Source organism: Cladophialophora bantiana, assembly GCF_000835475.1.
Source record: "Cladophialophora bantiana CBS 173.52 unplaced genomic scaffold supercont1.1, whole genome shotgun sequence".
NCBI classification, from domain to species: Eukaryota; Fungi; Ascomycota; class Eurotiomycetes; order Chaetothyriales; family Herpotrichiellaceae; genus Cladophialophora; species Cladophialophora bantiana.
This window is the reverse complement of record NW_015971575.1, coordinates 2,669,874-2,683,292: the sequence shown is the minus strand read 5'-3', so window position 1 is coordinate 2,683,292 and position 13,419 is coordinate 2,669,874. Positions and strand designations below refer to the sequence as shown.

General features: G+C 50.3%; 4 protein-coding genes across 4 annotated transcripts; 2 read left to right on the top strand and 2 right to left on the bottom strand.

The window, feature by feature from the left end:
- Nucleotides 1-197: 197 nt before the first annotated feature.
- Z519_00988 (succinate dehydrogenase, cytochrome b556 subunit) lies at nt 198-992 on the bottom strand (the record flags this gene model as incomplete). Its single annotated transcript, XM_016758745.1, has 3 exons — nt 198-636; nt 775-868; nt 941-992. 3 exons carry the CDS (start codon nt 990-992, stop codon nt 198-200), a joined length of 585 nt encoding a protein of 194 aa, XP_016625994.1.
- A 1,090-nt stretch (nt 993-2,082) lies between these two features.
- Nucleotides 2,083-3,417, top strand: Z519_00987 (uncharacterized protein; the record flags this gene model as incomplete). Its single annotated transcript, XM_016758744.1, has 1 exon — nt 2,083-3,417. The coding sequence occupies one exon, from the start codon at nt 2,083-2,085 to the stop codon at nt 3,415-3,417; it is 1,335 nt and encodes a 444-aa protein (XP_016625993.1).
- Nucleotides 3,418-7,050: 3,633 nt separating this feature from the next.
- On the bottom strand, nt 7,051-8,329 carry Z519_00986 (uncharacterized protein; the record flags this gene model as incomplete). The annotated part of the gene is made up of 2 exons (XM_016758743.1): nt 7,051-7,686; nt 7,940-8,329. The coding sequence occupies 2 exons, from the start codon at nt 8,327-8,329 to the stop codon at nt 7,051-7,053; spliced, it is 1,026 nt and encodes a 341-aa protein (XP_016625992.1).
- Nucleotides 8,330-11,365: 3,036 nt separating this feature from the next.
- Z519_00985 (uncharacterized protein) lies at nt 11,366-13,190 on the top strand (the record flags this gene model as incomplete). Its single annotated transcript, XM_016758742.1, has 3 exons — nt 11,366-12,736; nt 12,791-12,949; nt 13,035-13,190. 3 exons carry the CDS (start codon nt 11,366-11,368, stop codon nt 13,188-13,190), a joined length of 1,686 nt encoding a protein of 561 aa, XP_016625991.1.
- Between the last annotated feature and the right edge of the window lie 229 nt (nt 13,191-13,419).

Here is a 13,419-nt window from a genome sequence, read left to right as displayed (position 1 = left end):
AGCGGGACATCCCTGTCGTCTGTTACACCAAAGGGCTGTATAGAACTCTCGCTCGACATGGCAGCCGTTACGGCTACCATGTCTCCATTCATAGTTTTGCTGTCTTATTGAGGCATATGACACGCTATTCATGTACATCTTCCCTTCCCCTTTCTTCTATCGCCTCTGCTCCGCAGCTCCCCGTCTGTTCCAGCATTTCACAGGAAAGTCAAACCCAACGCAGAAACCACGCTCAACCCGACAACGGTCCACCCGGTCCATATGACCTGCTGATTTGTGAACGCCGCGCCCGTGTCCCACACCAGATGCCTGATGCCGTTCAATCCGTGGAACGTGAAGGGGAACGCCACCAGCGCTTTCAATCCGACCTTGAAGACAACGGGCAACGCAGCGAAACTGGCCGCCAAGCTCGCGGATTCCAGGTGCCAGCCAAACAGCGGAGCGACGAGGTAGGCGGCACCGAAGACGTAGATCGCTCCGGACAGCGCCGCACCCGTGATACGGTTTAGGGCACTTAAGTACCAAGTTATTTGCGGGCGGTAGATTGCGAGGTGCGGAGAAACAGGGCGGTGGAGGCGTTGGTTGGCGAGGATTTCCTGGCCCGTAGCCTGGGAGACGGATTGTGTTGTTGCTGGTCTGGCAGTTGAGACAGAGACAAAGTCAGTACGTATTGAATATTGAACAGAGAACGCAGGATTGGGGAACCCAGTAGAGATTTGTCCTCCTTTCTTTGCCCAGGGAGGAACACTCATGACGAGTCGCCTGGGGACTGACCTGTACTGGATATTTTGCAGCGTCGCGATGGCTGCCGGAGCAGATAATCGAGACAGAGCAGTCCTATTCAAGGCGGAGGGGTTGGCTGCGGCCACTGGAACTCGGTCGGATTGTCAGTCCCGTCAAACTCAACTCGATTAGAGACGTTCGATGAAGAAAGGCTTACGTCGCCGAGTGGTCAACTGCAGTGCCCTGCGAGAGAACATGTTGGCCGACATGGCTGCTGGTGGGTGTGGTGAGTGATGGAGCTTGAATCTCGTGTCAATTGAAGCTCCAAGTTGAAGTTCACTGGCATGATGCCGATCCGCTTTCCGAGGCAAATCGCTTGGCAAGTCACGTGAACAAGGGTCAGATTATGATTGTCGCGGCTTTGATTGGTCGCAGTAGATCGAGGGGCTGGATGCCATGCGCGGACTCGCGGCAGTAGCAAACATTTACATACTCGAGAATACTTTAACACCAGAGTTTCACTCCAGTCTTTCTAATAACCGCAGTTTTCAGCATATATATATGTAAACCTTTGTATTGGTTACATAGGGACTGAGACTGGGTCTAAAAACGCACTGCTGATCCAACCATGAAACAGGTCATCATGATATGAAGAGAAACACTTCCAAGATAACAACGCAGCAACATCTGAGGCTACTTTACGACAGCGGCAACTCAAGAAACTTTGAATGTCAGCTGAAATGAACATGAAACCAAGGTCGTTGTGCTTAGCGGAAGAAAAAACATGTCTTCAGGGTCGACGGAGGGTAGGTTTGTCGTGTGCATCCTACTGCAAGAGACAAAGTGCAGGAACCTGGACAGCTAAATGGCAATTCATCTGTAGGTGTTGAAGCGATGAAGCGATGCCGCGAAGCATAGTCCTCCATGTTCTTCGACCACCGTGACACTTGCGGTGGTCACTCGGTCAGTGAAGACGAATCTCAGGGAGGCCACCGCCAAACCTCACCCAGGCCAACTGAAGCTATCCATCCCGAAGAACCACGCACTGGGCTCGATGGGTGAAATGCAAAATCAAGATGAGCATCGATTCAGCAGATGGTCTGTTCACTGGTAGGTGTGCCGAGACACAAACCTTTATTGAATTTTGTCCGGGAGGAGCACATTGAGGACCTTTGCGTTAGCGACAACAGTGCAGCAGTGCAGTCCAATGTGTTGCACCCCCGACTCAGAAATGGCAGAACAACTTGCAACTTTCTCTGCCACCATCCTTCCCATCTATTTTGCTCCATTAGGGCCGCGACGGTTCTCTCCGCAAAATTACCGTCGTTGTTTAGTTAGCATTACTGACTGTCATGCACCATGCCCTCCACGTCTTCCTCTCACTTAGCGCCGCCCGACGATAAGGACATCGACACCACATCCCATGCCTCCAACATAGCTTTCTTAAGCCTCAAGTACGCCCCGGACAAGAAGTGCATTTGCCTCAAACAGACCAAATTCGAGCTCGCCTCCTCCATCTGTCCTCAGCATGGATACCACGACTCCAAAAGCAAGATAAAGAAACGGAAGAGCTTGTGTGTTGCCGGCGGTTCAAGGAAGAGAAAGGAGAGTGATATACAAGACCGAGACTTTGCGCCTCTCAGAAGGAGGACAACCAGAAATGCGACAGAGCTACAACGCCGGACGTCTCCAAATTCATCGTCTATTCGATACTTGAATTGCGCTAACAACACTGCAACAATCGTCGCGCGGGGCTTCATTGCAGAACTGTGTTTCATGAATGACTATCTCCGTCAAATTTTGGCCACTAGCAGTGCCTCGGACCCCTACATACGCTCCTTTCAATTCTCTGAATGCCCACCTCTAACCCAAATTGATTTCCTTGAATGGCCGCTCAGTGCTCGAATGACTATTTACCGCTACTTTCTGGTGGCGGCTAAAGCCGCAGTCATCTTTCCGGGCAAAAGGAGCGAGGAGACATTCCGCCAGCTAAACAAAAGACTGGATATGAGGATCCTCTACACGAATAGTCAAGTGTATCGCGAAGCCAGATCCGTGCTTTACGGTGAGAACAACTTCATCGCCGCAGAACCTACAGATTTCTTCCGTCCCACTGGCATCCAAGGTCTTCGGGCTAGCACGGCTAGGAAGATAAAGCATATCTCCTTTTTAACGAAAGGCACTGGTGCGCAGGTAAGCGACGTCGGCAGCAAAGCACTATCGACGTCCATCAACTCAACGATTCTCCTATGCCCGGCATTTCTCAGGCTCGACACTCTCACGATCCGATCTGAAGTTTTCCGGCCCCTCTTCGTGAGCATGTATAAGCTACAACAATATGCGGAAAATCACGGTCTCGATGGAAATATCATGTCGGCGTACAATAAGACTGATACCGTCATGAATGCGGCGGCAACGGTGGCTTACAAGGCGCTGAGGAGAAAATCACCATTCCAAGGACTAAGGGAGGTTGAAAATCGCTTCGAGAGTGCCCGTGTACCGAAGAAAGAACCGTGTCTCAAACATGTGATTGAGGTGTGTCTTTTCAGGAGCAGTGAATCCACGGAGGAGTGCCGGAAGCAGAGCCAGGCGCTGCGTGGAGCGATTTTGGACATGCTGTTTGAGGAGATGGAAAGAGACGTGCAAGGGGCGGATGAAAGGTTCCGAGACTTTGTGAGGCGGTATCCGGAGTGAGACATCTGATGGAAGACACTGCTTTGTGGGAAATACAGGACTACGAGACTACGACGTACAATTGTGAATGACCGTTTTTGGAAAACGGATGGCAAGCATCGTGTACTCATTTAATAAGCATAGTGCTGAGGCGTTTTGTGCTGTGGACACAGGCAAAGAAACACAACATACCCAAAAATCACATGAAAGCCGCGCCGATGACCCCTAACTGTGCATGAATCCTTACGGGTTAGAGGACCAACATCAAGACCGCCACGCATCAGGTTTGAGAATGTCTGTGGGGGTTTTCACATGTGCCCTTGTTCTCTTTAGATCCATAAATGTGGTCACCAACATTACTGTAGCATATCACTGATGAAACTCCCACCTGAGGAACAAGTACTATGTCAAATACACATTGTCGGCTCCAAGAAACGAAAAAGGAGATCAAGTCAGGCCGCTACGAGCATATAATTGCGGAAACCCCCAAGCAATAAAAATAGACCATGAGCGACAAACAGATGAATCAGCAGCCCTGTATCTTGGTGAAAGGGAAAGCTCACATGACTACAAGCCAAGGGGGAGCACAGGCCATAGGAGACTAATAGCGAAAGGGTGGATAGAAAGAGTTGAAGGTCCAGGTGGAACGGACGGTGCAGAGAGGTGTCATCTAGAATAGAACCATAGCTCCCATTCGAGCACTAGCACTCAACCAAGCAGCCAAGTAATCAACCCGCCATTCTCTTCCTAGTTACATGAACAGATAGGCAGATAGGTAGATAGTTCGTGCCGGAGAGAAACAGAAAAGAGAGGAAAAGAATGTAACCTTGAATATGAAACCCGAGCAGATTCATCGAGAGAACGACAACCGGGCGATTAACGGCAGGTATTAGATTCCATCTGGGACTCCGTGTGCATTTTTATTTGAGACACACCACTTCATAAGCAACAGAGGTTTTGATGATGCTGCGAATGTGAGCTGCCAGGCCGAAGTCCATGGAAGAAGGAGAAAAGAGCAAAAAGGGAGCTTCAACGAAAATTTATCCAGAAAAGTGCGCCAAGATGAATAATGCGTCGCCGTAATAGGTGTGGTCGGTACGGCAGATCATGATGGCACGTCCGTCAACCACACCAGTGGCTGAATAGTGCTCGCTAGTAGGAAAGTCAAAAATGTATAGCCACTTGGTTGTTATCGAGGCTCTTTTTGGCTCGCTTGATGCCAGATCGAGACCGGTCTGTGCCTCGTATTCCAAGGAAAGTCTATTGGCAGCACGACATGACAACACCGTGAGAACGCCAATGAAGCTCTTTGAACTTGGCGTGTTTCAGCTGAGCCTGGAGCCATGGTGCCAGATTTGGGGCTGAATTGGCGATGGACACTGCCAACACCACCAGCGGCTACACCATATCTAGCTCCAGCAGGACGGCACACGGCACAGTCTCGATGTCTTCTGTTCAAACGTCAAGGTCTCAGCCGCACCCTGACAGCTATTCAAATCCCCGCATCTCTCCCAGACATGCGGTCACTGTTCGCAAGGACTTTGTAACCTCCTGATGACAACCTTAAGCGGACATTCCTGCCCACTCATATCCAGTCCGCCAACATCAATGTCATCGCCGACCAAATCGCCGACGCTGCCCAATCGTACGATCCGTCCGCATCCTCCATCCTGGACAAACTCCCGGTCAGTACAGTAAAGTTGCTAGGAAGGACCATCGCTGGCCTAGACGCCATGGCTGCAGGTATGGCTATGGAGCAAAATCAACTCGTTGTCGTTACGAGATAGATCGTTCCTGTCCGGCAAGGCGTGCCGTGGTTTGTTGATGTGTTGGAACATCGATGGCTGGATCCTAATAGGTGCGCTTGTGGCCCCCTTTCCAACCAGTCTGTATACTACTCCAGGGTCAAAGCTAAGGTGAAGGCGGTAAGCACTCGAGGCAAGATGGCCAAGGTCTCTGGGAACGCAATGTTGCTAAAAGCCGGCCAACCCAGCGACAACGGCAAGGTGACGTTCAAGGTTCTCGACGCCCAGCCAAGGGAATGAAGAGCCAGAAGACATGGTTGAAGAAGCGCGGAATAGAGACCTCGTGTAATGCAGTCGTGCTGGTGGATGTTGGAGGAGCAGTAGACGTGCCTCTGGAGATGGTTGCGCGCATTCAGCGCGTGTGTATTATTTGGGAAGGCAGAGAGATGCAGAAGTGCTTTGGGAATCAATGGGGGGTGCCAGTCTTACGTTGAAATACCGTTTTCACCTCGGGTAATAGAAGCAGCATAGCTGTGTGGAGACCATCGTGGCTAACTAGGGAGTTAGGTGAAAGGAGTAGTTCGAACTAGACCTTTTCGCGGCCGTTCTAGGCCTAGGCGAGGAAGGTGGAGCGAAGAAAAGGCAGCCTTGTTAGTGTTACGACGGCCTCACTAATAGTCTGACCACTGCACCGAAATAAGCATATAGCTAAGTGGCCCAGCATTCTGCCATAGAATGCTAGAATTACTAGTCTTTTTGGTTAAACGCCATCAGAAATTCTGGCTGGCAGGTAGCCAAGACATATGAAGTATGAAGACCTTTACGCACGTGCCTCTGTAATTTCCCGAACAATAGAGAGTTAGATAGGTCCCCTAGCCCTGTTGGAATCTATCATGCCCTCTGTTGGATCACACCTGTCACAAAACTTAGACCGTTGCAACAATGTAGCAAAATTGCTTGTCGGGAAAGCATGAGATGGACTTATGAAGGACTGAGTATGTCAAGGGGCGTGATGAGCTGTAGCAGCGTGAGTGGAATAACGGAATCTCAATCAGTTGGACAAACCAGCGTGCCCCTGTTCTCTTTGAGAGGATCTAAGCCCTCGGCTCCGGATATGATCTCGGGAATGTAGCCAACTGTCAAGAGGATAATAACAAGCCAGATTTTGCAAAGATTATGCCTGTCAACTCAGTCAGTAGACCCCAACCTTGTCTCAACCGCCGTTGTCAAAGCCTCATGGACGAGCTAATCCACCTTATACAGTTCAGGACCTTTATGAACTTTAGCGTCTCTCTGCTCCGTTTACTGACTCCGCACAGGAGCTTGTGAGAGTTCCCTAGAGCTGGTTCGGGACCCTTTACCATCAAGGGCTGCTTGCGATCTTAAGCGACTCCCTAACGACACTTGAAGGGATGCGCTCTAATTTTCCCCCGCTGGTGGGAGAGTTGAGATGTGTCTCCTGTTTTGCCTAGGAGAGTTTTGCTATCCTCACTCATCGGAAGTGTATTGTGCTGGGGTGAGCCACGATGGGCCTACTGTAACAGGACCGCTCCTCAGCTGAAATGAGGTCATGGGGCGATAGCTTCTTACAGACACAAGCCTTTTGGGATCGGCATTCTTCAAAGAGGAAGGATGGCCAAAATCACCAAGCCGGCACTTACAGACCAATTCAATTAGTGGCGATAACCCGTGATTCTCGCAGAAAGGGCAAGCTTAAAATACAAAGCCGGCTTTGCATTTAGGGTGTAATAGGCTAACATACTAGCTCAGGACGGTGATATGACCACAACCATAGAGCAAAAAGATGATGCTCGTAATTGCTCAGCCTAATCCAGAATGTCGACGCAAGTCAGTGAATCAAGGGCTTGAAGTGTCTCCTCAGGCTTTCAATATTCAACCTTTTTACGACTCATTCCAAAAATATGAGGCTGAAGTTGGTCCGCTTTTGCACCGACGCTAGCTCATCAGACAGACATATTCTGGCGGCTTGTGAGTATTCGTCGCCCGTTGCGTGAGGCAAATACTGGCCAGCAGCAGACACGAATGCCTCTTGGGCTTTGACTAACGTTGCAGCTGTTGGTTCAGCCCCAAAGCGATCGGTGGATACACGACTGGCCGCCTTCCACTGTCCAATCTCAAGTAACAAGATACCAAGGGCGTAGGCATCATGGATGCGAGTGGAATTAGCGGAGAGCAACCCTTGCTTTTTCGGATGCCGGTAGATGTCTCCTTCAACTTCGAATTGAAGACGATTTGTTTCCACCATCTCTAGGCGGGCATGTGCAAAGTTCACCAGGTAGAGCTTCTCGAAATCAGGGGCCGGATCCGAGGACCTAAAAATGACCACAGATCGCAAATGAATGGATTTGTGAATCCAGCCGTCAGCATGAAATGAGGCAACTGTTTTTGTAATTGTGCTAGCAATGCGAAATCGCAAGTTAAGCGACAGGTGCCGGTAGGTCGTTTTCACGCCTTCGAGCAGCGAGAGGAGATTTATGACATCGCTTTTGTCGCAGTTCTCCTCTGGGTAGTCGAAGATAAAAGCCTGTCACTGATCTGAGTGTTGATGAAGATCCTCCTTAAAGGGGAGAGTGTGGAAATCTGGATTGCCGGCTGAAGCCAATAGCATTGCCAACTCGTTTATATCGCTGGGGTTTGATGGATATGGATTCAGTGAGCCAAGTACTGACGACAAGGGAGGGTCTTCCGCTGCAAAAACAATTGCCGAGCGAGTCTTGTACTCAACAAGAACATCTACTTTGCAACATGTTCTTTCATTTTCTAGTGTCCCACGGCACATTTTTGATGACGCGGAAGCTGGATGGACTTCGTTCCGATAGACCGGCGGCGACCGACGGAGGTCTTTGAGAATTTATATCATAAGCATTTGCAAGCTTCTGGTATTGAGTCAGAAGCCCTAGCTGGCGCTCCAAAACCCTTCCCACATCTTCTACCCATGGCTGACAGTCTACAGAGGTGACCAAATTATCCAACGTGTTGTCTTTCTCGAGAAACATCGGACCGAAATATCCGCGGGCGGTGACTTCATGCTCGAACTTGTTTTGTAAAGCCTTCCAATCTTCGTCCTTGGACTTGATCTCTCGCACAGTTTGACTGATGAATTTCGTGACACGGTAAACATCTCGAAACAGGTTCAGAGTTCCCGTTGCTGCTGAGTATGGGTCCATGTCTGGCGATGATTTAGTTGGGTTGTGACTGAGAAATCTGCCGGCCTTGAAACCCAAATAAGAAGACACGAATAATAGTAGTTCAGCTAGAAACCACGTTCCTGCATGATCCAACGACAGTATTCCAGAGATGTTTGCTGCCTAATGTGCCACCTGCGTTAGCTATGACAAGATATGAGAAGTTGCAGCGACTCTTGTGAAGACCTCCGTCCGATACAATGAATCCAGAATTGAAGCAAATGGAAACGCAAGGCGCCGAATCCTAGACTCCATTGAGCCAGGGCCCGACGAAGCTTCACGCATCGGACATCCTCGTCATCAAACATGTCGCATATCAAGGGGAAGTCGATATCCCATATCGGTTTCGGCGAGTCCACGGCCAAGGAGGCTTTGCGTCAGTCCACGAAGTCGAACATCATCAAACGAAGGAAATTGATGCTCAGAAGGAGTTGCGGGTCGTTCAATCGGGGCCGGGGATGTGGTGCGACATCCTGAGTGAACTTGAAATCATGAAAAAGCTCCATCACATCCATACGGTCAGATTTGTTGCCACTTATTCATCTTGAAATATTGTGTCTTTGCTTTATGACCCAGTTGCGGACTGCGATCTGGAGAGATTCATGGGAAGAGAATGAGACGTACCCCATGAAGAGAGAAGAAGGAGATATTGATGAGTTGGTTTGGCTGTCTCGCAGGTGGACTTGCATACCTTCACAGGAAAGGAATTCGCCACAAAGATATTAAGCCGAGAAACATCTTGGTAAAGGGGTCAAATGTCCTCTACACCGATTTTGGGCTTCCAAGAGATATTGCGCTCTGAGACACCTCAAGGACGGAGGGGCCGACTGCAATGACTCGCATGTATGCGGCGCCTGAAGTCGCAGAGCTCGGATGTGTCTTTCTAGAAATGCTCTCTGTGATTTTGCAAAGGTCAAGAGAGGACTTGATCGAGATGTGTATTCAGAGTGACGAAAAGGCATACTTCGACATCTTGCCAGAAATATATCGCTGATTGGACAACTGCCGCAGGTACCGATCGTCGGTAATAAGCAAAAAGAAGCTGAAACATGTGGTTGGGCTTATCAACGACTTACTGCTTTAAGATCCTGAACGCAGAACCAGTGCCGAGGCGACAAGGATAGGGTTCTTCCTTTTGGGATCCAAGCATTCTTGTTACGACGTTTTTCGATCCTACACACCTCCCAACCTGCCGGACGAGAAAAATCTTATTTCAATAAATCAGTTGTTAGGGTCATTTCTTCTCGAACCGAATACTGACACTGCCGACTACCAGCAGCTCGGAAAGCGTCGAGGTATTCCGCAAACGGGGGAAAGTGTATCAACTACCTCCTCTAGCTGGACTGAAACAACATCCACAGAAGAACTGGAGACGCCGAAGATCTCAGAACTGAGCAATGAAAACGGAGCTGAGAGGTACCCGTTACGATCTGGGGACCGAATACCAGTGGCTTTGGATGCCCAACAGTCGATTCCATTGCCGATTGCGTACAAGCGCTTTTCACAGGATTGTCCAGGGAAACATAGGCTCTGCAAAGTTGAGCAGCACCCCCGAAACCACATTACAGGGGAACATCCAAAAGAGGATGATCAAGTCCTTTTCCAGTTGTAAGTATTCCACCCTAAGCCTCGAAGGTAGATGACACTAATCGAGCTTTCAAAGGTCAATCCAGTGGTTCAACAGGTCATGACTAGAGCATTGCTGCTCGTTTGGATTAGATTAATGTGAGTTCTATTGGTGAGAGCTGAAATGCCACTGTTTTAGTTCTGGGAAATTGATGTCTTTCAAGTCAGGTTACCGACGTTAGCACTATCAGTGTCTAATCCTGATCGATACTTAATCAATGCTGTTTCGAAGATAATTGAATTGCTCCCTGCAAAGTTGCATCAATATTGCAGTCTAAAACACGGTGAATCAAAGGGGCTCGTGGCAAGGCTATGTAAGGCTGATTTTGTAAAGGACTAGTCGACAGTCCTTGTAAAACAGCCCCGCGCTTACTACGAATCCATTGATCCGCACCTGCGCCTTTAAAGAGATCCTTATCTCGCTGGAGTTCCATTGTTATTGCTGCTGCAACCGCAGAATGGAATCACTGGGGTCCACATCTAGCGAATAGTCATTAGGGAATAGACTCAGAAGTGGGTGTCGCAATTGGGGTCGCCTGAGGGGAAAGAAATAACACGAGGCAGAATCGTGCCAAACGCTCACCCAGCACAGCCCCAACCAGCGAACCAACCGCAGCAATTTCTTGCATTTTGGTATTCCTGTGCCGAGATTAAGCAACATCGGCCCATAGCCTGGTTGATTGGGTGGTGCCTTTCTCCAGGCAGCACTATGGCCGAAAGAGAAACCTTGAGGGCACTCATGGCAACAATAACCGAGCATGAAGCCACGAAATTGGGCCTGGTGTTACCGGCTTGTTGAAAACACCCAAGACTGGGAACCAAGGGGGTCATGTTGTGGGTCCCGATGCTCTTCCTTTATACCTCAGTGCTCTTCTTAGGGATCCTGGCTGAGACTCAGTTAAGACGAGGCTCCGTTGAACTTCAGATGAACGCAGCTTCTGCTCAGCCTCTAGGTTGATATTTTCCGTTCACAAGGAATAGGTGTACTTAACCGTAGTAACGGATGAAGCCTTGACCGTAAGAAAGTTCAAGAGCCAAGCATTCCTAGGCACATAAGCCAAGTTCACTCGAGGCTTAGTTCAACAGGCTTGTCTGCGAAGAAGCTATACTCCGTACATATACTCCTCATTACTTCCCTAGCTTGTATCCTCGATCCTGATGTCTCGATCTCGATTCTCCAACATCAATTCCTCCCCGCACGATTCTCCCACGTCTGCTCCCGGCGTATGTCGGCGTAGACCATGATAACACATCTGTCCCTCGGCAAACACCAACTAAGTCGAATCGCCGCGGGACTTTCTGAATGGAGGCTCGTCTATATAAGCGGCAGCCAGGCTGCCTGGTCAAGCCTTCCCCCGGCACACCCAGGTCGTTTGGGGTAAGTCGTTGACAATGGCAAAAGCATTCACGGCGTATCAAGCCTCGCTAGAGAGGGAAGGCGTCTACATCGGTGGCTGGACGTTGCGAGGCGCCTTGATTCCCCAGAAAAAGGATGGCAAACACGACACTAGCGAGGACCGCATCCAGAACGCCAACGTCTTTACCCCGGACTGGAGCCCCGAAGAAGAAATAAAACTGGTCCGCAAACTCGACTTTCGTGTTCTGTTCCCGGCGTGTATCATCTACTTTCTGGCCTATATGGATCGAGCCAATCTCGGAAATGTGAAGATCTTGGGTCTGGGGACCAGTTCCTCCATCGAGGGAGCCCTAGGGATGGAAGGCTCCGACTTCAGCTGGGCCGTTTCCATCACCTACTTTGCTGTCACGGCGGGCCTCTTGCCTTCGAACATCATGATGAAAAAGTTTTCGGCCAAGTACTTCTTCCCCGTTGTCATGGTTCTCTGGGGCGTCATCGTCATGTCCATGGCCGCCTGCAAGAACCGAGCAGGACTTCTGGCCGCGCGCTTCTTTCTCGGCATCCCTGAATCCGGAGTGGTTCCAGCGTGTGTCATGTATTTCTCCATGTGGTACAAACCCTCTGAGAGAGCGTTCCGCATTGGCGTCTTTCACAGCGCCAACGCCCTGGCATCAGCCGTGTCGGCATTCATAGCCGCAGGCATTGGACACCTGAATGGTCGGGATGGACTCGATTCCTGGCAATGGGTCTTTATCATTGAAGGAGCCTTGCCCATCGCCATGGCGCCCGTCCTGCTTCTTCTCCTGTTGACCTTCCCAGAAACATCCACGGCGCTGTCGGAGAGAGAGCGGTACATCGCAATCAACAGGTTTGGCAGAGGATCCGCAAGAAAGACCGATGTCAGTTGGAGTTGGCCTGCGTTCCGGCGCATCTTCAAGCGGCCTTCGACCTACGTCTTCTTCATCTCCTACGTATCTCTGTGCATGGTCGCCGTTGCTCAAGCCACCTACCTACCTACCATTCTAAAGGTCTTCCTTGGCTATTCGACGACAAAGTCCAACCTTTATACCGCGGCCTGCAATCTGAGTATCATTCCCTTGTATTGGATCTGGAGTACGCATTCCGACTGGACTCGAGAGCGCATGTGGCATTACCTTCTCCCTGTCGTTGCATCCGTGCCGTGCTATGCGGTTTGGACCTATACCTCGACGCACCCGGAAGCCCGGGGAACTGCGATCGAGACAACCGCCCTGTACGGAATGGCCTATCTGGGGCAAATGGTACTGATCTCGCAACCGATAGTCCTGAGCTACCGCTCTTCAACTCTCTATGGCGCTGCCGAGCAAGCTGTCGGTGTAGCCGCTGCAGTTGCGTCGCTGACGATAGCGAGCATTATCGCCCCTCAAGTCTGTTCTATCCTCCAAACCTTTGACTCTGCAAAGCTGACCAACTATCTACAGATGTACCCCAATCAAGATGCCCCCCGTTACCTAGCAGGGTTCGCCGGCACGCTGGCGCTGTTGGTTGTGTGTATTATCTCATACCTTACCCTGCCGCTCTGGCTGCTACGGGAAGCCAACATTCGGAAGAAAAAGACGGGCCACGCCATGCCGCTCCAGGTATGGAAGTTTTTGTCCCCTTCCCTCGCGATGCATCCAGTTTAGTTTTGTTCCCGCTGATGTTTTTCATTATTTTCCCGTCCAGGCCATCGAAGACGCCGAAAGGAGCATGGTCACGGACGCTGCGCACGAGTTCATCCATCGGCTCAACGAGCAGGAGGAAATGGAAATGTTTGCCACCAAGGGCGTCGAGGCCGGGGCGGCCGAGGTCCAGCACGTTGAGCAGCCCAAGTCGATCTAGATTCTACATGCCGAACAGAGAGATCGATCGTGGGGGTCGGAAGCATGGGCCATATTTCGGGTCTACAATGACCAACAATAATACTCCATTGTGGCCCTGGGCAACTCTTACTTATTTACCATGCATGCGGCGCGTCGGAACAATGTAATGCTTTCAAGACCGAGGGGGTCGCGGGTCTGAAAGTGTCAGTCTTGTTGAGTGTTGCTATGGATGTCATGGCATGGTATGG